General features: G+C 42.4%; 1 protein-coding gene across 2 annotated transcripts; it reads right to left on the minus strand.

Moving 5' to 3' along the window:
* Positions 1–1418: 1418 nt before the first annotated feature.
* On the minus strand, positions 1419–17113 carry PTGDR (prostaglandin D2 receptor). 2 transcript variants are annotated; one of them, XM_060167214.1, is made up of 3 exons: positions 15963–17113; positions 9400–9658; positions 1419–1804 (listed from the first exon to the last, which is right to left on the minus strand). In XM_060167214.1, exons 1-2 carry the CDS (start codon positions 16806–16808, stop codon positions 9419–9421), a joined length of 1086 nt encoding a protein of 361 aa, XP_060023197.1. In that variant the 5' UTR covers positions 16809–17113; the 3' UTR covers positions 1419–1804; positions 9400–9418. The 2 variants fall into 2 exon arrangements, with proteins under 2 accessions (XP_060023197.1, XP_060023188.1); XM_060167205.1 differs by lacking the exon at positions 1419–1804 and having other exon boundaries at positions 9430–9658; positions 15766–17113.
* Between the last annotated feature and the right edge of the window lie 9393 nt (positions 17114–26506).

Raw genomic sequence — 26506 nt, forward strand, 5'->3', positions numbered from 1 at the left:
GTGAGATACCATTAAAAGTTACCAGAATGGCTAAGTCCAGAGATACAAGTGGAGCAATGCTACCAAACAATGCTGGTGGTATTGTAAATTGAAAATCAATTTTTTTTTTTTTTTTTTTGCGGTACGCGGGCCTCTCGCTGTTGTGGCCTCTCCCGTTGCGGAGCACAGGCTCCAGACGTGCAGGCTCAGCAGCCATGGCTCACGGGCCCAGCCTCTCCGCGACATGTGGGATCTTCCCGGACCGTGTCCCCTGCATCGGCAGGCGGACTCTCAACCACTGCACCACCAGGGAAGCCCGGAAAACAATTTTTTTATAATATAATAAAGTAGAAGAGACACATACCCTACAATTCCAAAATTCCCCTCCTAGGTATTAGACATACTCTTTTACCCGTCTGACATAATACATGATAAAATAGCCAAAGCAGCATTGTTTGTAATAAACAAATCGGGAAACAACCTAAATGTTCATTGGCAGCATATGATATATTCATACAATAGAATATTATTCGGCAATGATATCATATGAACTGCAGCCACACAGACAGTGAGGTGAATCTCAAACATAATACGTAGTGGGTGCTGCCCACATCCCTTTTTCCAGGCCAGGGCACCCACTCCTCAGCCCCTATGAGTATTGGCTGCTAATGGTTCACAGGTGGCCCCTGCTCTGGAAAATTGCCCGACCTGAAGGCCACCCCCAGTACACCCAGGCCAAAGATTGCTTATGACATGCGGTACCAACACAGTGGTGCTTTCCAGGCTCCAGGGTCCCTTGGGGATCAGGCTGAAGCTGAGACCTCATCCTTGCTTAGCTCTTGTCCCTGCCCTGTCCCTGTGTCCTTTACCACCTTTTTCCTGAGGGCACGAGCTCCACAAATCACACACACCTGAATCCCTGTCTCTCCTCTGAAGGAGAGGAATCTGATCTGAGACAGTGCTAAGCTAGGGAGAAAGACACAAGAGAGGACATGTGTTATCCCAACATCAGGATAGCGTTCACCTCTGGTTCTGTTTCTTGACCTGCATGGCGTTTTCTTGAATGTTCACTTTATAACTATTATTTAAACAGTATATGCACGTTTTATGCACCATTTAATATGATACAAAAAAGTTAACATTTCCAAGTAATTGGAGAGTTTTTTTGGTTTCCACTTAAATAAAAACGTGTTTCCTAACCAGAGAAGATGGAATGTTCGATTTCTGCCTTCTTACATTTGTTGAGATTTCCCTTGTAGCCTAGTATAACATCAAGGCTTATAACTGTTTCATGTATTGTATTTATCAACAAAGTATGCTATGGATTTGTGTATAATTTGTATAGCCATTGATTTAATAGTCATGATTGCATTAGTTATCTATGACTGCAGAAAAAATTACCCCCAAATTTAGTGACTTAAAACAACATTTCTCTCACGGTTTCTGAGTGATTTTGAGCGCCGCTCAGCTGGGTCCTCTGGGTCTCTCTCAAGGTCGCAGCAGAGGCGTTGGCGGGGGCTGCAGCCATCTCAAGGCTGGATTCGGAAGTTTCCACTTCCAAGAAGGTTCATGCGGCTGTAGGAGGATTCAGTTCCTCATGGGTTGTTGCACTGAGGCCTCCAGCTCTGGACAGGCTGTTGGCTAGGGATCTCCCTCAGTTTTTTGCCCATGTGAGCCTCTCACAGCATGGCAGCTGGTTTCCATCAGAGCAAGCACGTGAGGCAAAAGCCACAGTCTTTTCTGTTACCAAAGCTGGAGTGTAACGTGCCAGTTGTTTTTTGCTGTATTCCACTCCTTAGGAGCAAGTTTCTGGGTCCAGCTCGCACTGGAGGGGAAGAGATTTCACAAAGGCATGAACCCCAGGAGACAGGAATCACTGGCAGCTCTGTTAGACGCTGCCTGTTACAATGATATAACTCACCAGCTGACTTCTCCTTTGCTGCTTTGGCGAATCGCTATTATCAAATAAAATCCTGACTGATACTCATCCTGGCTCGCAGTATACAGAGTTTGCATGCACAAAGCAGCTGATCACAAATGAACAGCTAACAGACAGAGGATCCGTCCTTGTCACCAGTAAAGCCTCCTGGCATCCCCAGGAAAAATAAGATGGAATCCAGGTGATAAGGTCTAACCTCTTCTTTTGTGCTTAGTCTAGTTTCGCCGGCCTATAAGGGACCATATGCAGAGGTCTTGCACCTAACACGTTGGATTAGTTACCAGCACAAAACCCATGCACCCGAATGCTCTGCTGTCTCGCTGGGCAGTGCAGAAGCTCTACACACGACACAATTCAAGATGGCAGTGGCGGGCCGTGTGCAGAGACGCTGCCCGAGGCACTGCGGTCTGGAGCCTAAGAAGCACACCTGCCTAAGCCCCTGGAGAACTCGCCCCCTCCCCCTCTGTCAAGAGTCGGATAAAGAAGCTCCGCCCACAGCCTATCCAGGAGAGCACCTGCTCTAGAATGGGAGCTCGCACCTCTCAGTGCTTTCATCAAAGAATAAAGTTTTCCTGTGCTTCTGAACCAAGTTTGGTCTCATTCTATTGGCTCCAGTGATATGGGTCAGGAGGACCCTTGTTGGGGTCTGACTCAAAAGGGTGGTAACAGTATGATTTTGAGTATGGGGTTCACGTTTGAAACACTGTCCTTTTTCTCTGCCCGCACACACATAAGGACTGTATCTTTTGCAGTCGTCCAAGCCTCTTGTTAAGCGTGGGTTTGAGCTACTCTGGAGGACCACAGTATGCCTTTCTGCAGGTGTTTCTAAGGCCCCCCAAAGTGAATTACAGGACTATGTCATAGTCTATGCTTAAAAACAGACCATGCTAAATATACTCTGCCTATTGAATAAAAATCCATCTGAGTTTTGAATGATGTGATAACAGAAATAGAAATGTATGTCTTTTTATCATTTGATCTATTTTTCATTGCTGGTGGGCATGAAAATCAACCATGACTAGTGATTTTTCAATTTCTCCTGTTTCTAGTGTTTTTTCCTTTGTACTTTTGACATGTTGTTTGGTAAAAATGAGTCAAGGCTGTAAGGTATTCACTACTGATTGTATCTTACAGCCACAGATGAACTTTTTAACCATTTAACCAATTAAAACTTACCCCAGATTCTACTTTGCCTGATATTACTATTTGTTTCCACTTGAAGGATAGCTCTTTGGTCCCATTTTAGTTTGGGGGGGAGGTCATATTATTTTGGATGTGTCAATCATAACGAGTAAATCATTGCACTTTGTCTTTTTAACATAATTGAGAACTCTGAGTGATTTTTAAATTGGGGGGAATTAAAGAAGTCTTCCCAATTCACAATGAATTGTGCTGTGTGACACTTACTGTTTCCATCTCCTATTTGTACCAATAAGAAATTGGTACAAACTATCAACTTCATTGTTTGTCCAGGTGTCTATATAATGCACTACTAGGCTAATCTTGAATGTCAATTATCTTTGATTTAGGGCTTTGCTTTTAGATCTTTGCCCCATACTGCAGCACTTGGTAACATTTGCCCTAAATTGTATTATTTTTATATTCTAATTTGTCCTGGGTTTCTGATTGGTTTGTAAGAGGTTTCTATGAATTAAGAATCATTATAGGGCTTCCCTGGTGGCGCAGTGGTTGAGAGTCCGTGCAGGGGACACGGGTTCGTGCCCCGGTCTGGGAGGATCCCACATTCTGCGGAGCGGCTGGGCCCATGAGCCATGGCCGCTGAGCCTGCACGTCCGGAGCCTTATTCTCACTGGTGTCAGGATTTAAGTAGCAAAAAGTAAAAAACAAAGAAACAACCAAGTTCATTTCTTCTTCTCTTTGTATTTGATATCATTTACTCTGTAACCAGAGCATGGATGGATTCATTGCAAGTATTTTTAAGACTGGACTGACTCCTGAGTACATGCAGTTTTTTTTTTTTAATTGTCTGGCAGATTGAAATTTTTACCCTTCTGATATCAGGTGAGACCTGCTGATTTGTTTCAACAAGTTAGGCAATTGTGGAGAGGCAGGGAAAGCAAGCCCTAATTACATACCACTCCTCACCTGTAGGCTCGGCTCTCCTCCATCTGAAGGCCATACTGGGAATACCTAGACCGGCAATCCCAGCCTCACTCTTGAGAGGAATTACAAGAGAAGTCGCCAAACTCTCTTTGCCAGTAAGACAAAGTTGTCTTTACAATTTTTAAATGCCTAAGAAACTTTTCATACTGTTAATTTTGTTAATTATGAATTTCTAGTCCTGGATAAAACTGAAACATGTTAATTTCCACAATGTCTATAACAGTAGGAAAAATATGGAGCAAAAATATTTTCTCCTGCATTTTATTATTTTCGCCTTTGGGTAACCTAAGAAAAATGTCCTTATATGCTGAAGTAAGAACATTCCTCTCAGATACAGCAGAATCTCTGACCAAGTTATAGCAGCCTCTTATCGAGTATACTTATGTTTTGGGGAAATCATGGGAGAGAGAACCTTTTAATCAATATATATTTATAATCTATTTTTGCCCTTCCACAGTTCATGCCATTATGGGAAAAGACAAAAAAAAATAGGTGAATATCTAGTCCTCAAATATTTTGAAGCCTGGAAAAGAAGATGAAACATAAAATATATTTCCAAAAATTTATAAAAAGGTCAAATTACAAAAGTTTAAAAATAACTTTACATATTTTAATGGAGATTTCTATTCTAAATTGAGCTAAAATTATATAATTAGTCCCCTAATGAAAGCTCACCTTTAGACATAATCTCTGGTAATGTTATTCTGTGATGACTGCCCTTTAGTTGGCTTTCTTTCACAACAGAACAGCTGTCAGGCTTAGGCCCAATAAGCATCTGGATGAGGATGAAGAAGCAGCATGTCTGGGGGAGCATCTTTCCCTACATGGGCCAAAGGTTCCTCACTGCCATTAGTACTACGAGCATGTGAAACAATGATCCATGGTGGCTGCCTGTATGGAAATATTGTTAACTCCCTTGAGAACATTACAGATAAAATGCTTTGGGGAGTTAGGTGTCAGTGATCACCTGCAACTGAAAAGATCTGAGAATCAGAGTTCAGAGAAACATGATGAATGGAGTCTTTTGCATATTTTTTGGTCTTTTGGCTGGTATTTCCTTTTTTCTTTTTCTTTTTTGGTGGAGCAGCGGATCCATCATCCTAGTGGTTTTATTTGTGGGATCCCTTCTCTCCCCTAAAGCTTCAGGAGTACCTAGCCCAGTCAGCCTTTGATAGACTTCTGGAACTAAATTAACAGTCCTAATCATTGGCCCTTTAATAACGTGGCTGGGTGGTATATAATTAAAATCCATAGATGACCCAGAAACTTCGTTAGAGTCATAACTGCAATCTTCTGTCCAGGTATACTGGGAACGTCAGCAAAAAAAGAAAAAGAAAAAGAGACTTTTTGCAGAATTTTTCCCTTCCCTCACTTGTTCCTGAGTATATTGAAAGAAGAATAAAGGCACAACTGAGTCATAAGTTGGAATCCTCGCCATCAGCTCTACCTACTAAAAAGCTGTGCAACCTACCTCTCCCTGGCACTGCTAGAATTCAGCTCCTTCTCACCTCTTTCCCTCCCTGGCAGCAGGGCACTCCTGGGCCTGCATATTTGCCTTTTTTGTCCCTCCTCCCAGTAGAAAGATCATCAAAGGGGGCCCTTTCTTCTAAGCCGATGAACTCCACTTCCAGGCAAGCAGCCCCGCAAGAGAGTCCCACTCTCTTCCTTAACCAGCGCCCTGGTCTAGTGCACGGACTGCACAACCACACGAGGCCTCCCACCTGACCATCCACAATTCATACCACCAGCACGGCCTTCCTCAAACTCCATTCTGACTGCACCCTGGCTTCAAAGTCTCCAGCGTGTATACGGGCCCCACGAGAGCTCCAAACCTCCACCCCTGCGCCAAACACCCCTGATGGTGGGAAACTTGCCCCTCTTTTCAGCTTCTTTTCCTGCCACCTCTACTCATAACTCCCAAGCTTCCGCCAAATGAAGCTACTAACTAAGCCTGGACATGCCACACTCCTTTATTCCTGCATGGCTTTGCACATACTGGTCCTTTAGACGTGAAAGATTTCCCCTCGTGCCTTTCCCCCTTGTCTTCTCAGTCCATTTCTATTCATTCTTTTAAAAAAAGAATTTCACATAAAAGAAATTTTGATGTATTATTTTAAAACTTGGAAAATATGAAGAATTGTGGGAAAAAGTGTCCACAAAAAAGGTAACTGTGGTTCACACTTTGATTCTTTGGTTTATTTTTTCAAGGTATTTTATATGCATATTTAATTATGGATCATACCTTAAAATACATTGTATCATGCTTTTTATCACCTCGTATTACACTGTAAGCTTTCTTCTCAATTTTTATAAATTATTTGAAAATGTCTTTTTTTAATGGCTACATAATTTTCATATATGTTTGTGTGTGTATCTATATTATACCTGAAGAGTTTGTTTAACCCGTTTCGGTCAGGTAGATGATTTCATTTTCATCTTTTTGCTATTATAAATAATGCTACAAAGAAGAGTTTGTAGCATTCTCTGGAAGAGAATTCTAGAGTGGAGTCACTGGAATGGTAGAAAAGAACACTTGTAGGCTCCTGATACGCACTGTCAGGTTGCTATCAAGAAAAGGTGGACAAATTTACAAACTCACCAGGGGAGCACAAGTGTTCCTTTTATCTACTAACAGCCTTTCTGTTATTGACAGTCATAATTATTTTTGTGTGTGGTCCTTGATAATTTGATTTTAATTTAGCATTTCTTTGATTAGACAGGAATTTTTCTACATTTATTAACCACATGTATTTCCTCTTATGTAGACTATTTTAGTTTTATGTAGACTAGTTTTTAGTTTTCAACTGGAGTCAAAATTCCTACTCATCTTCAATATTTCACTTCAGCATCTTCTCACTGTGAAGTTCTGATAACCCTACACAACACCCCTAGTTCAGGTTTCCTCTTCTGTAATGGGACTGTGTGTGCACATTTATCACTGGGATTTCCATACTCTGTTGTAACTGTTTACGTGCTTGTCTCCCCCACTGGACAATGAGCAAATCATGCGCCAGAACTAAGTCTTATGGGTTTGTTTTTTTTTTTTGCGGTACGCGGGCCTCTCACTGCTGTGGCCTCTCCCGTTGCGGAGCACAGGCTCCGGACGCGCAGGCTCAGCGGCCATGGCTCACGGGCGCAGCTGCTCCGTGGGATGTGGGATCTTCCCAGACCGGGGCACGAACCCGTGTCCCCTGCATCGGCAGGCGGACTCTCAACCACTGCACCACCAGGGAAGCCCAAGTCTTATGTATTTTTTTCCTCCGCACCTAATTGCCTGACCCAAGGTATGTGTCAATTAAAACTTATTTAATGTTTAAGGATCTAATGAGTAAATCAATGAAGATCATTGAAGAGTTGACTTTTAACTTAACATGGATTTCATCCAGATGTTATATCTACATTCTGTGTTAAACAGAAAGCACCACTACCTCCTTGGATTAACCTGTGCAAACTTGTTTAAAGGAATACATATGCTAATAGAACAGCCTATAAAAATGCTCACTATTAAACTGCTAGAGAATGAAAGACTGCTGGTAGCCCTTTACTCAAAACAACAAAACAAAACAAAATAAAAAAACTAAACCAAACTAAAAAAAAAAAAACTAAACTAAAACTAAAAAAAAAAACTAAAAAAAACTAAAGAAAAGTAATTTTCTTTGCAAAATATCATAAAGTTATGTTTATTGATGTATCTGGGAACTTTTCAAATGATCTTGATAATGATCATAACACACCTTCCAAAAGGAGAGCATGAAACAGATGCACTTCCTCTGACAATGAAACACATAAAGGTACTTACAAATTAAATATACAAACGAGAGTTAACCTTGAAAACAAGTGCATTTTTCATCACGTCATACTCTCAGATTATAATTCCTGTATTCCTAATTTGGCCATTTCACAGTTTTGCTACACACAAAAATTACACATATATTTCCAGGTCAATACCACCTCTGAGATAAACCAGAGGTGAAAAAATGGGGCTGCTGCTAAGCTGAAAGTAAGGCAAATACTCTGATCTTTGGAAGGGATGGCTGAATGGGGGTTTCAGACTATCCAGGTGTCCAGCTCAGAGTCTGAGTGTGTCAGGTACACCACAGATGCTGAAACCCCTCTGACGCCCCCATGAAAAAACTTTCATCTTTTACCCAAGGTGAAAGTTCTTCCCTGCAGGCTGGGTCTACGGTCTCTTGCTTAGTTTAACAGCTGCAGCTGTATTTTCCCCACTTTTCCCTTTTGGTCATAGTGTTGCTAACCTTTGTAAACATTATGTACAATTAAAGTGCTTGGTGGTGCTCCATCTGGGCCATATTCTGCTCCAGATTGAAAGCGTATCTCTCAGGAACCTCAATAAGGTCTTACGGTCTCCACCAAGGGCAGAATATGGCTTTAACATGTAGAAGTTAAGGTCATTGTCACTGCTCTCAGCTGAGGCTGACTGAGTCCCGAGTGAGCTTGTCCCTGTGCTGAATGCCCGGCTGTGTCACAGCTGTGCTTAGTAAACACACTCTCTGGGAAGTCATACATCCCTGTCTTCCAAAGACCATAAATCCCTCCCCACCAAAGAATCCATTATTTTGATAAACCTACAAAATGGAGGTTCCAAAAACTGAAACAACATTTTGTAGCCCACTCCAAATTTTCATGCCTACTGACACCCCTACCTCAACACACAAGAAACTGGACTTCAAAGGGTAAAAAGAATTTTTTCTTCTCTAGGGTGTAGATCATAGTCACATCTTGCCTTTCGTTTACTTATTTACAGCTTCGCCTCTTCACACAAGGTGGTGAGCGTTTTCCCAGAGGGTGGCTGGGGGAAGGACCCTCCAAACGCCTCACCTAGTTATATTTTCTATCACCCTTTTCAGAGGAGCATCTATAATTCAGGCGATATTTGTATCAGTTGGCAAAGGAAAGAATTAAACAGGGGCAATTGTGATGCAAAATAAACAAATCAGGTTCCACTAGAAATAAAGAGGGTAAGAAAATTTAAGGACACCTATCACATAATTGTAAACTGTGTTGTTTCTACTGAATTTAAATAAAGACCCAGAGGTCTCAAGACCGCCTTAAAAAATTAGGGACACCAAGTACAAACAATGGAATAATTACTATCATTGCTTTAAGACTTTTAACATTGTTTACAATATATGAAATTGTAGTTGCTACTCAAAATGAAAAACCCCACTGAACTGGTTCTTGAATAAAGAGTGACAACACATTATTAAGATCGATCAAATAGTTTTGAAAATACATTTAGATGTTTTGTTATGGGACATAGCTTTTAAGGATATAACTTGTAAGATATTTTTGATCGTGGTTCTTTGCCAGAAAATGTGATATATTCCTGAGTTTACCAGAGAGGTTAACACACCGTCACAGCCTGGATTCCATGCTAGTTCCGCAAGAATTGCCATGCCAGTTTCTATACATAAGAGGCCTTATGAAAATCTTGTGAAAAAACATCCGAAATACCGATGTTCTGAAAATGATGAAAATCCAAGGGTCCACAATGGAGATCACAGAGAGGAAGCGTAAGGCTCGGAGGTCTTCAATTTCTTCAGCAGTTCCATTTTTCTCGTGAACAGCTTTAAACGCTCCGTAGTAAGCACGATACTGTTTTAAAGAAAAACATTCAATTAGGAGAGCGGAAGGTCGATGGCCGCAACAAATTCACTTACTTCACTTAGGAAACATTACTTTTCCGTAAGAGTACGGCAGCTTGGCTTGGAGTATTCATTTGGGTAAATTTATAAGCAGCTAAGGCCACCACAGTGGATGGGTGCCAGTGAGAAGCCAGGGAGGTGCAGGGCCGACCTGGGAGGCTCAGTGGAAGCCAGGTCCTCCTGGGAGCCCCTGGCTAAGTCCCTGGAGCTGGTCCAACTGTGGTGAGTGTGGCAGGGCTAGAGTTGCCCGCTCCCTACCTGGCGGTGTAGAGGAAGAGCTGAAGTGGGACAAATCTAGTCTACTGAGTCGTTTACAGAGTCACCTCACTCCCATAGATACTGATTCTCTTCCCTTTTTCCTCTGCCTCCTTCCTGTCCTCGATTCTTAGTTAGCCCAGAAATAAGTCACACTTGTGAAATGTCACATGTGTGGAGACACCCATGAAACAGAAACTTGTTTCTTCTTTCTCTGAATTTTTTTCTATTGAAGTATAGCTGATTGGCAATGTTTTAGGTGTACAGCATGTATATGTATATACATATAAATGTATTTTTTCTCTTTTTCAGATTCTTTTCCAATATAGGTTATTACAAGATATACAGTTCCCTGTGCTATACAGCAGGTCCTTGTCTATCTATTTTATATATAGCAGTGTGTATCTGTTAATCCCAAATCCCTTATTTATCCCTGCCCCTGATTTCTCCTTTGATAGCCATAAGTTTGTTTTCTATGTCTGTGAGTCCATCTGAAACAGAAACGTTTAATCAACGTGAAGAGACAGGACATATTCCAGTGGAAAGACAGAAGACAACTTGTGTAAATTACTCATTTTTAGCACAGATGCTTATCATTCTGTGGTCGTCACCCTCTTTTCAGACTAGGAAGAAAAAAGAAACATACACAGAGCGATAAGCCTACTTACCTGTGCCCAGCCACTCCTGTATTGTCTTGCTCTTCCTTGAGCTCTCTGGCCTCTTGGGAGCCCTGCAAACTGCTTCATCCCTTTCCTGCCATTCAGCCGACACTGCTGTCTAGACCAGCACTACAACTGTCTCCCACTCAGTTGGAGGCCAGCCACTTTTTCTCAGTGCTCTTACATCGCCCATGCTCATTAAGATTCTAAATCCATAATGGGACAAAATGGACTCTAATGGTCCAGAAAATATGCAAACTCAACGTTAATGGGAGGGGATATGAATAAGTACACAGACCAGACCCATTCAACGCAATCAGGGATATGAGAAGATGTATGTTCTCATAATTGTTTCCTTACCTTTTTATTCTCTTTTCTGTAGGCTCAGATACTCCCATCTAGTGCACTTAGGAAGACGGAGTTTATCTGGAAGCCCTCTCCCATCATCACTGCTTAATAATACTAAGAGTAATAATAATGGCTAATGTCCACACAGAGCTTCATATTCTCAGGCACCGTTCTAAGTGTTTTACTTTTAAAAGTTTGTTTCATCCTTACGAAAGTCCTGTGAAGTAAGTATGTTCATTATCTCCATTTTACAGATGTGGACATTGATTACATGCTCAAATCCTAGTTTCTTTCCAGGTTGACCTAAAACATTACCCCCATCACGAAGCCTCTGGTGATGGTTAAGGTGGTGGTTGAGCTCATCAGCTTTAGAGTCCGACCATCCAGGTTAGATAGAATCGCCTCACTGGCTGTGTTACTTCAGGCAAGTTACTCTGTTTCCTCATCCATACAATGGGGATAATTGCACCTATCTTTCAGGATTGTTATGAAATTTGCATGAGATAGTAGGAGTACAACCTTGAGAACAGGTCCTTGCATTAAGAATAATTCAATAATTAGCTATTATTATTATTTTATCAATTAGGAGTCAATCCTTTCCTTTTCTAACTCCTTTCTGGCCCTAGTCACTCCCTCTCACCCCCAGTATTATAGCTCTGTGGGCAGATGTGATGTTTCTCTCATTTTATATCCCCACAATGAATTACAGTGCCTGGAATGTTGTAGGTTCCAGATCTGAGATGAATGAATAAATGGATGACAACAGGCTACACACTTGAGTTGATTGAAAAAGCAAACACTTTTTATGACTTTAATCTTTCTATCTGCTCCTTTCTCCTCAAAGTGGAGTGCAGCAAGATATAATTCTTACTATTTGAGAATGCTTGATTAGTTGGGATCTGGGTAACTGAATGATGTTTATATAATTAAGACAAATTTTATTTCTGTACACTATCCATATCAATTCTATTGCATATTATTAGGTTATTTGTACTTTCAAGTCACCTGATTTGTATTAGAAATGTAATATTCTACAAACGGCCTTTTAATTTTATTTATTTTTTGAGTTTACTAAAAGTATGACAAATTTATTCCCTTGTGACAGTGATCAAAGTACATATTCTATTAATTCTCACAAGACATCCGTTTGAACACAATCTAGACTTTTGAAAAATCCTCTGATGATCAATGGTATTCCTGGCTTGTTCAACGCATGCAGGTCATTACACAAAGAGAACTGGTGTGAGAAGAGCGCCCTCTGTTGAGATTAGGGGTCCACAAAAAAATGTCGCTGTTGCCTGTTCTCTAGCGACAGCTTGGCTGGACATCCCTGCTTAGGACAGCAACATTGATTCCAACGCCCGCTCCCATTCAGTTCATCCATCACCACACCCTAGACCTCATCCTCTGCTCTAGCTCTTTAAATCCACTTCTGACCCTTTTCCCTGGGCCAGTCTCTTGCTACCATCCCTTACACAACTTTAACAGCCTCCTATGGATGGAGCACCCCACCCATTCTTTCTGCTCAACAAAATGAAACACACACACACACGCGCGCACACACACACACACACACACACACACACGCACACACGAGTTATCTCAATGCATGCAGGAGGTCCTCTAACCACTTCTCTGACTCCATGGATTCTGATATATGCGATTACACAAGCTTGTGCATACCTTTACCTGGCTTCTAAACCTCTCAACTACTATGTTGCATCTCTTCGTGAAAACCCTCTTTCAGCCATTCCTGCTTCCCGACCAACCTCCAAAACACTGTGGTTTTCTAAGGTAAAAATAATTTTGATGAAAATACTTCGTATACATTAAAGAATGTGCTGCAAACTGCCACTAAAGCTCCTCCCATATTCTCTATACTTTCTTTTTACCGTATCAAATTGGAAATTTGAGAATTCAATCTAAACATCTTGCTCTAATCCAGCATTATAACAAACTTAATTAAAAAATCATATTCCAACAAACTTTTCACCAGCTTAATGAAATACAATATTTATGTGATGAGCAAGATTGTTTTTTTTTAAGTTTACCCACCTTCACATACAGCCTTATTTTTTCCAATCACTAAATCCTTTCCTTAGAAAAGTGATTTTCAAAGAATGGGCATCTTTAATACTCTTTCAGTGTGTCTATGTGGTCAAAACTATTTTCATAAAAAGATGTTACTTGTCTTTTTTCACTTTCATCCTCTCATAAGTGTACAGTGAGTTTCACAGAAGCTGCCTGATGTGTAATGAATGATATCATCACTCTCATGGCTAATGGAATATGTGCTGTGTACTCTTGCATTTTCTAGACCTTTCTAAGGTAATACATACATATGTGCATTTTCAGAGATTGTTCTCAGTGCTTCTGTGCTCTTAACATGTTTTTTCCCATGTTACCTGCTAATATTACTACACTTTATTATCATTCATTAAATAATTTTGAAATCTCAAACTTCTCTTTCACCTATGCAAAAACACAAGCAATAAGTACATTGTAACTTGTTTTACAATAATATCTAAAATTTTTCTTACTTTTAATTTCTAATATTGTAAATACTAATAGATATAATCCACATAAATAAAACATCTTTGGGCCCTTAATAATTTTTAAGAGTGAAAAGAGGGTCCTTAGACTAGAACAAGTTTGAGAACCACTGCCTTAAAATATTATACTATCTTCGGAGGTCATATTTCTTAATTAATTTTCTATGTCTAGCAGGCAATTATAATAAATGGAAGTTATAATTAGTAATAATAATTAGTAATAATAAATTTTGAGGCCACCAGGCACCTGGTTAGTGTGTATGTATGTAACACTTCAAATCTTCAAAACTATCTTACAGAGTAAGAATAGTTATCTGCATCACAGATGAGGAAACTGAGGTTAGAAAGGATAAGTAAGTGCTTTTATACTTAGTAAGTGATAAGACCTGATTCAAACCCATGCTAAAGCCCTTATCCTTTCTAGAAATGATACCTCCTGTGAAAAATGCTGTCTGCATTGCATGTCTTTGAAACTTTACAAGTTTTTTAGAAAATCATTTTCAAATCCATTATTTCCTTCAATCCTCACAAGCCCCTGTGAGTTATTCAAATCTCCTTAGAGAGTTGTCAAATGCAATGTTCTTTCCAATGTATTATGCTTTCTGCATTATTCTTACTAAAACATTCAAACTCAGGACATAATGTCCAGGCATTCGGTTAATTTCTGCTTTTATCACAGCACAGGTAAGCAAGGCTCTTATTCTAGAGCAAGGATCCGAAAACATATTCTGTAAAGGGCCGAAGAGCAAACATTTTAGGTTTTATGAGCCAAGAGGCAAATCGTGGATATTTAGTAGGTACTTACTAACAGGAGAGAAAACACATTTCTACAATTTTAACTGATGGAATTAAAAATGTGATAATAATTGAGTACAATTTTTGGTAACACATGTCTACTAAGGAGAAGAGTGAGTCTTTTTCTTGGAATCATATTTGATTGGGGTTCAGAGTTCATGTGCCCTGTCATCAAATTTATGGTACATGTTTATTTATAAAAACTATTCTTAACTCCAGGGCTGCACTAAAACAGTGCGCAGGACGTATTTGGCCTGTGGGCTGTGATTGCTAAGTCTTGCTTTAGAGTGTGGTTCTCAAAATGTGATCCCCACATCAGCAGGTGAAGAAGAGGCTGCTGAATTCTTCAAACATGTCTGCATCAGAAACTCTGGAGAATGGGGCCCAGCCAGCTCTGCTTTTCAAAGCACTGCTGAAGAGGCTGAGTGTGCTAAAGTTTGAAAACCACTGCTAAATATCTATACCTCTATCTCTATCTCTCTATCTATATCTCTATCTCTCTGTTTATATAGATAGAGATTTATTTATTTATCTTGGGGAGTTCTGATCCTAACCCAGAGAGCTCTTTGCCCAACACATTAAGGCCTTCATTTAAGTGAAAAATCACACTATATTTCACTTTCATCCACCCTTGAAAGTAATGTCCCAAGCTGCTACACTGCCATGAGAAACTTAACTTTCCTATTCACATAAGTCTCGGGACTCCAAGGGGTCTGGAGAGGGAGAGGAGCAAGGTTGAAAAAGGTTTCTCAAGCCTCAGTCACTCCTAGGTGTCTTGGCCAGGGTCACAAGACCTAATTTGCAGGGAAATTACCTGCAAAACGATGAAGTAATTCAATCTGCACCACCACCCCCATTAGTGATTGAAACCCAAGATAATGGCTTTACATGTCACCTCGCTTGCCAAGATAGAAACAAAACCTGTCGAGACAGGTTGTCAGAACGACACCACCAGCGGAAACGTTCCTACACATCTGCTAATCCAAACAGCCTCTCCGCCTCTGTCGCCACCATCCCCCGCAGCTGCAGTACCAGAAACAGCATCCGCCACTCCTCAAAGTTTACTCACGAGTTAAAAAATACCTAAACCTATGCTTTTAGTCACTCACATGTGCAAATCACTTTGGCAGGAGTACACCTTCCCTTATTCCCTTTCCACGCCAACACCGGGGAGAACTCCCAGGTGCCATTTGCCCATTTCTGACGCCACTAAAATCATGGGCGGGTGTAACGAAATAAAACCTCGCGTAGCCATCGAGAAGTGGTAAAGGACTCGTATTGCCAAGGAGGAATCAAGGTCTGCTTCTCAAAGTCCTGAGGTGCATAAATAACCCTGAGATCTTCCCAGAGGAAAGCAGGGAGGAGGGGGTTCTGCTAACTGGAGAGGTTCTGTGGGGCTAAGGGGACACCATCCGGCTCCGGCTTTCCCTACCTTTCTGTGGCTTTACCTTTTTTGGCTCAACAAATTGGGTTCTATCTCCTGGGGGCTGTGGAGGGAAGCTGATCCGGGGAACGCAGCAACAAACCCTCCTGGCTCAGGGCGCAGCTCCTTTTGCATAGCGTCCAATGCGCCCCACCCTTCCCTCCCGGCAACTGCGGCCCGACGCGCTTCAGTCTCCCGCAGCCTTAGCGCCAAGCGACTCACAATTAAAGGCAGGGAGCACATGGTGAAGAGCACAGTCATGAGGGCTAACAGCAGGAGGTGATCCAGCTCCTCCAGGGGCTGCGGGGTCTCTTCCCTCTCGCCGGCGGCCAGCTCTGCTCGTTCCTTGGGGCCAGAGCGCGGGAGCCGCCGCAGCCGCAGGTGCATCGCGTAGAGGTTGCGCATGGCGCTCAGGTTGCACAGCACGACCGCGAGGACCAGCAGGAGCATGAGGCTGGCGTAGAGCACTGAGTAGCTCAGCACTGACAGCGAGCGCTCCTCGTGGACCATTTGGATGAAGCACCAGGTGCCGGGGCAGTACTGCACGAACTTCCCGAAGCCCGCGAAGGGCAGCGAGCAGAAAGCGAGGCAGAAGGCGCCCACGACAGGCGCCACCAGTGCGCCCCGGCGCGGGGTTATGTACCGTCGGTAGAAAAAGGGATGCCCCAGGGAGAGCCAGCACTCCAGGGCCATGGCCAGCAGCTGCAGCGTCGAGGCAAGCCCGAAGAAGGACATGAAGAAGGCGAAGGTTTGGCACAGCGAGCTGCCGGATGCGGGCGCCAGGCCCCTCAGGCTCCGGTTCTGCGCGTAGGCGGACAGCACGAAGGGGCTCACGAGGGACTTGCCCAGCAGGTCGGTGACCGTCAAGCCGCACACCAGCACGTAGAAGACGGAGGGCGGCGGGCGCGGCGAGCGCCGCGGGCACGTCCGCAGCCCTGAGCGCGCCAGCAGCCCCAGGGCTAGCAGGTTGCCCAGGAGGCCCGTGCTGAAGAGCAACCCGCCCATCGTCGCTGAGTTTCCCTTCTCCACCGACGTGGTGTTGCAGCAGCGGTAGAACAGCGGCCTCATGGCGGGAGGCGCGGCGAGCCAGAGCGGAGGCTGCGGGAGGGCTGGGGCCACGGCGTCTGCGTGCAGAGAAGCCCCCCGGCCGCCCCAGGCGCGGCTCCGCCAGAGAGGCTGGGCCGTCAAGGAAGCTCCGCGGATGGCGGTGCGCTCACCACAGCAGGCGCCTCTTATCTCAACTCTCGGGTCACACCCCGCCCCTCGGGGCGGGACGCACTGCAGGCTGCGCACCCGGCGCCGGCTTCGCAGAGACCCCCGGCAGCCGAGTGAAGAGCTCCGCCCCAACGCGCCGGGTCCTGAGGAGACAGGTCCTCAAGCCCAGAGTCGGAAGAAGGGAGGGAGGGAGGGGAAAAGTAGGCAGACTCCCAGCATCCAAGACCAGTCCTTCCTGCGAGGCAAGAGAACTACTGAAATGGAGGGGAAATTAAGCCGCCGCCACTGCGAGGAGAGGGGCCCGAGGAGGAGGTGGTGGCGTGGAGGGACTCTAGCGGTGGCCGAGAAGAGGCTGGGAGGCTGAGAAAGAGCTACCACTAGTTTTCGCATTAGTGCTTTAAGGAGGGGAAATGGTAACCAACCTTCGCATAACACCTAAGCCTTAGCTCCATTCTCTTCTAGATCCTGAAACAGGAACAATGAGCTTCATTGCCTAGGTGAGGAAACTGAGATCTTGGAAGGTTAAGTCATCTCCCAAGGTGACAGAGCTAGTACTTGAGCTGGACCTGGAACCCGGATCTTCTGTTTATAGAGTCCATCTGTCTTGCTTTCATGGCTTCTCCTCTCAAGATTTCAGGCAAGTGGCTCCAGGGAAAACCAAGAGGAGATGTTGGGTAGCGTGAATCACGGTGGTTGTGTAGACATGGTGGGAGGAAGATGGTTAAGAGTGCTGATAACGTCAGACCCGGGTTTATGTCCTGGTTCTGTTACTCACTGTGTGACCCTGAGAGGCTTGCTTAACCTCGCAAGAAGTAACATCTAACCAGCTTGTTTGGCTCTTTTGAAACATAGGGATAACACGTGTAAAGTGCGAACACATAGGAAGCACTAAGTACATACTTTTGTCAGGATTCTATCATGTTTTAGGAAGGCTGTTTTAGTAGCTAATGTTTAACTGCAATTTTGAGACCAGAAAGTAGGAGACTTAGTTTGGAGCTTTTTCACTCTGGTTTGTGACTACTAGAAAACATTTCTGCCCTCCTGGCCTTTCACTTGGCTGCATGATAGAGTGGAGGGAGTTAATTGTGCTTAGCGTGACTTATTTCTTTAATTAACACTTGACACCCTGGGAAAGAAACTGGCTTGAGTGTGGAATTTCGGGGGGATGACCAGGACCCTATTACATAAGGAAGTAGATTATGCCTTGGCTTGAAGAAGCTCATTTTGTGGCTCAGTGCCTGTTCTGATGGACAGACTCAGGGAGAGAGTAAGACCGGGCTTTAGACGTAAAAGCCTAAAGGGTAGCCGGAGAGGCTGCTTTCAGCTGGCCAGTAATTCAAGTCTTGGGGTGGAGACAAAGAGTCCAAGCTTTGGAATTTGATCTTTCTGAACTCCACCACTAGCTGTGACCCACAGGTTAGTTTACTTAATCTCTCTGAGTCCGTTTCCTCATAAATAGGATAGGGACTTATGCTGACCTTGTAGGGTTATTGTGAAGCTGAGAAAGCATAAGGCTTTTGGCATAGAGTAATAAAAATAGTGAGAGCTAACATTTATAAGCCACTGTTTATATATGCTGAACACTCTCTAATCCTTTCACATCTATTGACTCAATTAATAGAAGGTCTTCCAAAGGCTTAGTTCCCTTCTACCTCTCGTTCCCACCACCTCTTATTCCCACCTCCAGCTCCTAACAAATAATGATGGACTTAGAGGAGCTCCATTTGAGTTGATGAAGAGGAAGAAGTAGCAGGCCCGATAACCAAAGGGCACAAAAATCTGATGAATCTGAGGTCTCTCTAGACAGACAGCCACACGTATGCACAATTTATACCAATTTCAGTGTGTTCACAGTTTCCTGAAGTCTCGCTATGCTGTCTGGAGGAGGCCCAATAGACTCTAGGTTAAGAATCTTCCTCGAATGACGTTGTATCGGGATGTTCTCTGAAGTGTACCGACTCCCATTTTTTGCAGTCTTATTTTTCTGTTCCAGCTGTCTTGACCTTCATACCCATTCCGAGAATGTACACAACTTTTTAGAAACAACTCTCAAGGGACTGAAGGGGCAGCTGTCCATCCTTGACATGGTCTATATATGTCATGCTTCACGGCTGGTGGCTTTGAACGGATACAATTCAGGAAAACATGTGCTTCCTTCCAGCCAATGTAGCTGGCCTTCACCATGGGATTTCCATCTGCTTTCCTTCCTGTTTGCTCTGGTTCACCCTGCCCTATTCTCATGGTTAACTTTGGAGTCTCCTGTCCCTCCGCCTAAGAAATCTTACTGTACAACTTCATTGTTCAGCCCAGAAAAGTATCATTTGTTCATACATCAAGTATTTTGTGAGCTCTTACTTTGTGCCAGGCATGGGAGTGAGGTGTGTGGGCCTTGAGGAACATACAGCAAAGAAGGGAAGGCAAATGTCATGTCATGTGACCTTTACATGGTTATACACTTTTATATCAGTTTTCATAGTAACAAGGCTAAGGTTCCCCACCCCCCACCCCGACCCCTAGAGGGAAACTTCTAATGAAAATATCTTGGGCCCAGTTACATAGTAAAGTTATCTTCATTATCTGCAGGTTGCTTAATTGGGTTATAAGACAGATCTTCTGGAAAAATATATATGGTATAATGTGAACATCTAAATATATAATTATATTATGATTTTGTAAATATAAAAACCATATATGCTCATGGACAAGAACTAGAAGTTGACATAGGCAAATAAAACAACTTAAACTTGAGAACGGATGGTTGAAAAATTTCTCTTGGATTTGTGATATTTTCAGTATGGTACCTGTAATAATTATCTACAAATTTTTTACACAGAAAACAAGTGTATGCTCATGGCCAGGTTTTAGAAAGGGGAGAGTAGGAGAAAGAATAGGATTTCCTGGGTCCATCCCTCACTCCTACTGAACTCTAAGCAATATTTTGGGCTGGGGATTGTACAGAGCAAAGGATAGAGAGGAGGAAAGCTAAAAAGTAAAGACAAACTCAGCTACCAATTTTGGAGCGTCTGCTGTGTGCTAGCGGCCGTGCTAGATACTCTTCACATGCAGGGGGTGAGGTGGTGGCACAGCAGTGTGGTGGTGATGGGAAGGGTCTTCGTGGTCATACTGTGTGAATTCAGATCTCAGCTTTGCTCCCTTGCTAGCTCTGTACCCTTGAGCGACCTTCTAACCTTTCTAAACCTGTTTCCTTTTCTGTGGAAATGGAGGGAGGAGTACTTATACTGAACTCATATGCTAGTTATGTACCTTAAATAGAAAATAATCTTCATGGAGCAATCATTCTCAACCTTGGCTGTACTTTATTCATTTATTTATTATTTTTAATTGAAATATTGTTGATTTACAATGTTTCAGGTATACAGCAGAGTGATTCCGTTTATAGTTTTATATATATTTCAGATTCTTTTCCATTATAGGTTATTACAAGATATCGAATATAGTTCCCTGTGTTATACAATAGGTCCTTGTTGTTTATCTATTTTATACATAGTAGTGTGTATCTGTTAATCCCAAATTCCTAATTTATCCCTCCTTCACCTCCCCTTTTTAACCATAAGTTTGTTTTCTATGTCTGTGAGTCTGTTTCTGTTTTGTAAATATAAGTTCATTTGTATCATTTTTTTATATTCCACATATAAGTGATATCATATAATATTTGTCTTTGTCTGACTTACTTCACTTAGTATGGTAATCTCTAGGTCCATCCATGTTGCTGCCAATGGCATTATTTCATTCTTTTTTAGGTCTGAGTAATATTCCATTGTATATATATATCACATCTTCTTTACCCATTCATCTGTCAATGGACACTTAGGTTGCTTCCATGTCTTGGCTATTGTATAGAGTGCTGCTATGAATATTGGGGTGCATGTATCTTTCTGAATTAGCATTTTCATCTTTTCTGGATATAAGCCCAGGAGTGGGACTGCTGGATCATATCTACTTTTAGTTGTTTAAGGAGCCCCCAAACTGTTTTCCATAGTGGCTGCAATCCTTGGCTGCACTTTAGAATCACTTAGAAAGCTGTATACATTTCTGATGACTGGACACCTTAAACCAATTATATCAGACTCTCTGGGAGTTCCCTCCAGGCTTCACTCCACTGTGCAGTTACAGTGAGACTAGAATTTAAGCTTAGTGCTGTACTTACTCTGCATGGCTCTGTCAGTGATGTCAATATTTTTATTCCTGTCAGTGGCACCCGAGAAGTCTTCTTTCTTTTTCTCCCATTTTTCAGATAAGGAAAATGAGACTCAGCTTAATAACTTCTCCAAATTTACATAATTAGTAAGTGATGAGGCTAGAATGGCATCCAGATCTTTTGGATTCCCCAGGCCTCTGCTTTGGAGGAAGAGACGAGCAGAGAAGACAAGAGGGTGGGAGAGAAAGGAAGGACCCTGCAATTTCCTTTATTTGCTCAGAGGTGGGGAGGCAGAACTCCCCCAGGGTCAGACAGCACCTACAGCACCAGTTGCCTACATCTCTGCTGGTTGCGTATGTCATGTGGCCAAGTCTGCACAAACATCATATCAGCATCTGTTGGCTAAAGTTTGCAGGTGGTTTAGTAAACCCTTCATTTTGTCCCATTCCGATTTCTGCTTTTTTGGGTTCCCCAACCTCTTGTCCATCAAGAAGTTTCATTTTGGTATCTTTTGCTGCCAAAGCAAGTAATTAAATCCTCCAGAGATTCTGGGGAGTGGGTGTGTCCTGGCTGACCGCAGTGTCAGGATCAGGGTCTCTGTATGCTTGGATCTTGGAGAAAACGTATTCTCAATTAGAGCTTGGCTGTAGTTTAAACCCTAAAGCTCAGAATGAATTTTTGAAACTGTCTTTGGGTGATGACCTGGGAATAAATAAATGGTGGAATAATACAGTTGTCAACCCAATTATAGGTTTGACGGTTCACTGATTACTGAGATTTTCTAGCAGTTTGCTTATGGTTCTAAGGGGTGTTGTTGGCAGGTGTGGCTGGTTTGTTCCCTGTGAAGCGGCCTCTGAGATGGAGGCTAGTGTGTAGGATATTTATTAGGAGTGCTTTGGTGATGAACACCTGTGAAAGGGAAGGAACAGAAGCAGGATTGGGCAGAGGGTGAAGGCAGGCTGTGATAGTTTCAATAAAAGGACCGAACCAACCTGACTGGTAGCTCAGAAGCTGAAAGGAGTCTTCGGAGTTGCCCCGAACTGGGGGTGAGGGCCTTATCACCTTGGGTGGGCCAGGCACTGGGGGCCCAGGGAAGGGCACATGACCTTGAGTGCAGCAATTCTTTTGAGACAAGGCAACAGCTAGAGGGGGCTGATAGTGAGGACTGCGTGCCAGTAGCTGGAGGAGTAAGCCCTTTAGTCTGCATCCAGCATCCACTACCAGGATGTTACTGGTGGGCATCTCAGCTAAGACCCAGAGGCAGTGGGCCCTTAAGCTCCACCTACACTTACCTCAGGTTTAAAGAAGCCTCCCTAAACCCCTTTTTGGTGACCTCAGGCAAGTTAGGCCAACGCCTAGGTCACAGCATTCCAATGCTATTTCTTTATTCATACCTTTTTTAAATCTTGCTTTCCTCAGCATAGCCTTGGATTTTTATTTCAACAGACTTCTTCAGATTCTTCCCAGAAGTTCCTCACCCTCATCCCTGAACCTAAGAAGCCCACTTTCTTGGGCTCTCTGAAAGCCCCATCACATTTAATGTATTATATTGTGTTGTGTGTTTGCACATTGGGGTGTGAATCTCTCAAGGGCAGGGCCTGTGTCTTATTTAACTTTCTCCCACAGGTCCCAGCGCATGCTGCTAGGCATATGGTAGGCTCTGCATAAATATTTACTAAATGAATGAATAACAATGACACTATTTTTCCTTGTCCTGGAAGACTCTATCCTGAGTCAGAAACAATTTTGATCTCACATTCTAAGAAGCTAAGATATTCTTCTGTATTCAACTGCCAGACAGAAAGCCCAGGTCAAACAAATTTAAGTTGTATGCTTATGTAAGTCTGGGTGTCAAAATTATCTTGTATACCTGTATGTGGCTCTGGAAAAAATGGAGACTGGCTCTTGAAATCACTTGTTTCTCTGTGCATGTGCTAATTTATATGAAAGATGAGTTATTTGAAATAACACACATTCTTAGCAGGAGAGTGTTGAGAACAAACAATTGAAAAGTTGGAAACTTCCAACTTTAAGAATGAGTTACTATTATTACTGTTAATTAGGTTGGAGAGAGAGGAGGAAAATTTATGTGGTTCAAACGTTTCTGTTATCACCTTGAATTTCAATACAGATAAATGTCTTCCTATTAGAGAATAATCTGAGCTGAACGAAGGATAATTTATAGGCAGGCCATTTTTAACCGCTGGTCAAGAGTAGACAGTAAATGTCATCTGTTAGTAACCATGGTAAGGAAATGCTGGGGAAGACTTTGATATACAGTCTACAGAGAGAATTAAACTAACAGGGGAGTCATTAATCTGGGCAGTAAGACACTGTGATCCCTGTGTATCTTATAAACTTCATCAGTGCTTTTTTTGTACTTGGCAAAAAAGCCTTATTGTTGACAACAACCAACATGACTCACAGTTTGCAATTTTGGCTTTCTTGGGGGATTTAAAGCACAAACTCATAGTACATCTTATCTCATCTATTTCTTTATCTCAGTATTTTTCAAACTTCACTTTTCACGGCTATAAAGGGGAACAAGTCTAATTGTGATTAGAAATGGTTCTTATTATGGCAGAATGCAAATTAATTCATGCTTTATGACGACAACAATAAGAGAAAAAAATGTTGAGTAATAAACTTGTTATGGCAGACAGTAAAGAAGAAATGCTCATCTTTGGCTTAAAGGATTGAACGAGTAAGATTTTCTGCCCTAGAATGTACCCAGTCAGGGTGCAGTGACTATGGCCTGTTCCATTCATGCCTGGCGGTTGGGTTAGGGCCGAATCTATTACTGAACGGCTTAACTGTAATGGTAGGCCAGAGACTAGCTAGTTGCCCGCTAAACCCATTTCCTCCTCTTGGGTAGTCACACGTATTACATTTTCTTGCCTCCTCTGCAGTTATGTCTCATCATATAGCTGAGTTCTGGCCTCCTACATGCTGTCCTTCATCCCCTTTCTCCATCTACTAGCTAAATGTAGAGGATTTGGAGGTCCTAGAAAAAGATGGAATACATGGAAGGGACCTGGGTCCCAGAATGACCATGTAAGAGTTTTTCTGCTGGCTAGGAACATACATTTTGAGTATTATGTGAGCAAGAAAGTACTATTGTCTAAGCTGATGAGAATTTAGAATTTATCTTTTACAGCAGCTGACATTAACCTAATGAATTCAAGCATGTAAGCTTATGTTTCCTAAGGCCATCTCTACTACAAGAAAGGCTGGGAAATTTTGTCCTTTAGTTGGACATGTTACCACTTCAAATAAAATTGGAGTTGTGTTGGTAAGGAAAAGGGGAGAATGGGATATTTGGTGGTCAACCAACAGTCTCTACCATGGTATGTAATAGTTCACATATTGCAGAGTGAATGAGGAAAATGAAGACTAAGAAAAGATCATTGAATTTGGCAAGTAGAAAGTCACTGATGACCTTCAAGAGCCCAGAGTAGAGCAATTATCAGATTGTAGAAGATGAAGGAGTGCACGGGTCATGAGTCATTGGAGCCAGCAATTCGTTTTGGCTGTGAAAGGAAAGAAAGAAATTAAAAGAGCAGAGGGGAAAACAAAGCCTTTTTCAAGCTGGGGGAAAACTGTTCCTATTTTGAGAGCTGACAAAGGAGAGAGTAAAGCTGCTGGAGAAGAGGAGATGATTGAGGGAGCAAGACTCAGAGATATTGGGAATGGAAATAGTGGTGAAGAAGTGAGCCCTAGAAGGATAAGATCTTCTCCCATGATGGGAGTTAAGAATCTGAAGGTGGTGTATATGGAGACAGAGATATTTTGAGATGAAAAGTAGGGTACAAGATAGAGCTGACCCCAGAGAGCCTCATTCATTCATTCACTAAGTATCACTGGAAATAAGGCTGTGAACATGAAAGATATGGTCCCTGCCTACGTGGAATGAGGATAGATGACCATTGAGCAAAAACTTACAATTAAATAAGAAGAGTGAGGTGAGGAGTTTGTCTGGAAAGTAAGGAATGTCAGGGGTATGAGGAATTTGGAGAAGGATGGAGGAGCCAATGTGGGGAAGGCCCTAAAGCACCACTAGGAAGTGATGGGGTGGTGGTCATGGTGATGGTGGTTGACAGGCAAGAGTGAGAGCACAGCTGAAATTAGCATGAATTCGTAGTGCATCCTTTAGCACAGTTCTTTACTTTCTCAGCATTCACACTCTGTGACCCCAAGGCAGGAAAGCAGAGGAAACACATGGGTCAGTCCAGGGAGTATTCTGTCTCCAATGTTAAGTGTAGTAAATTTTGGAATAATGGTCCAAATAAGTGAAAATTCTATACAATAACCTAGTTAAAAGCCATTAGTTTTATTATTTTTGTATAAGTTAAAGAGAAAAAAAACACTAGTAAGGATAAATTACACTTTAGAATTTAGTGAACATTAATTTTTATCATACATGAGTGAATTTGAGCACAACTTAAAAGTCCATTAAAGAATTCTTAGCTCCTTGAGCTTGGTTTGGAAAAATTGATTTTAAATTGAATTCCCACTAATTACTGTAGTAGAGATGAACTGCTCACTATACCAGTTTCCTCCTTTCCCCAGGCACACAGCTAAATGACATTTCCCAGCCTCCCTTAAATTTGGATGTGGCTGGTGACTGAGGTCTGGCCCATGAAGTGGAGGTGGAAGTGATGTATGCTACTTGCAGATTCAGCCTATGAAAACTTAGCCATCCATGATCCTCCAGTTACTTTCTTCTTTTGCCTACTGGCTGAATGCAGAACATCCAGTGGAGGACTCTGAGGCCCAGTGATTAAAGGAGCCAGGGTTCCTGAATTCCACATGGAAGGCTGCCCGCTGAAAACCCAACTGAACTGTAAATGTGCAAAGTAAACCACTGTGTCAGGCCTGTGAGATTCTGAGGCTTGCTGGTGATAGCACCTAGCTTCATCTAACTAATAAAATTATCAATCAGATGGGAAGTTGGATTACTTAATAATAATGCAGTTTTGTAGTCTGAAATACAGTCATCCCTAGGTATCCATGGAGGATTGTTTCCAGGACCCCTGCAGATACCAAAATTCGAGGATGCTCAATTTCCTCATATAAAATGGCACATTATTTGCATATAACCTATGTACACCCTCCTTCATATTTTAAATCATCTCTAGATATCTTATAATACTTGATACAAATGTAAATGCTATATAAATCGTTGTAAATACAGTGTAAATGCTATCTAAATAGTTGTACATGACAAATTCAAGTTTTGCTTTTTGGAACTTTCTGGGAAAAAATTTGTTTTTTCCAAATACTTTCTATCATGGTTGATGGAATTCGCAGATGGGGAACCTGCAGATACAAAGGGCCAAACGTATAGCAAGCCCTTCCCAACCTCAAATTTCTTTACACGAAATTTTAGTAC

This window comes from Lagenorhynchus albirostris, chromosome 1 (assembly GCF_949774975.1).
Source record: "Lagenorhynchus albirostris chromosome 1, mLagAlb1.1, whole genome shotgun sequence".
In the NCBI taxonomy this organism is placed as follows: domain Eukaryota; kingdom Metazoa; phylum Chordata; class Mammalia; order Artiodactyla; family Delphinidae; genus Lagenorhynchus; species Lagenorhynchus albirostris.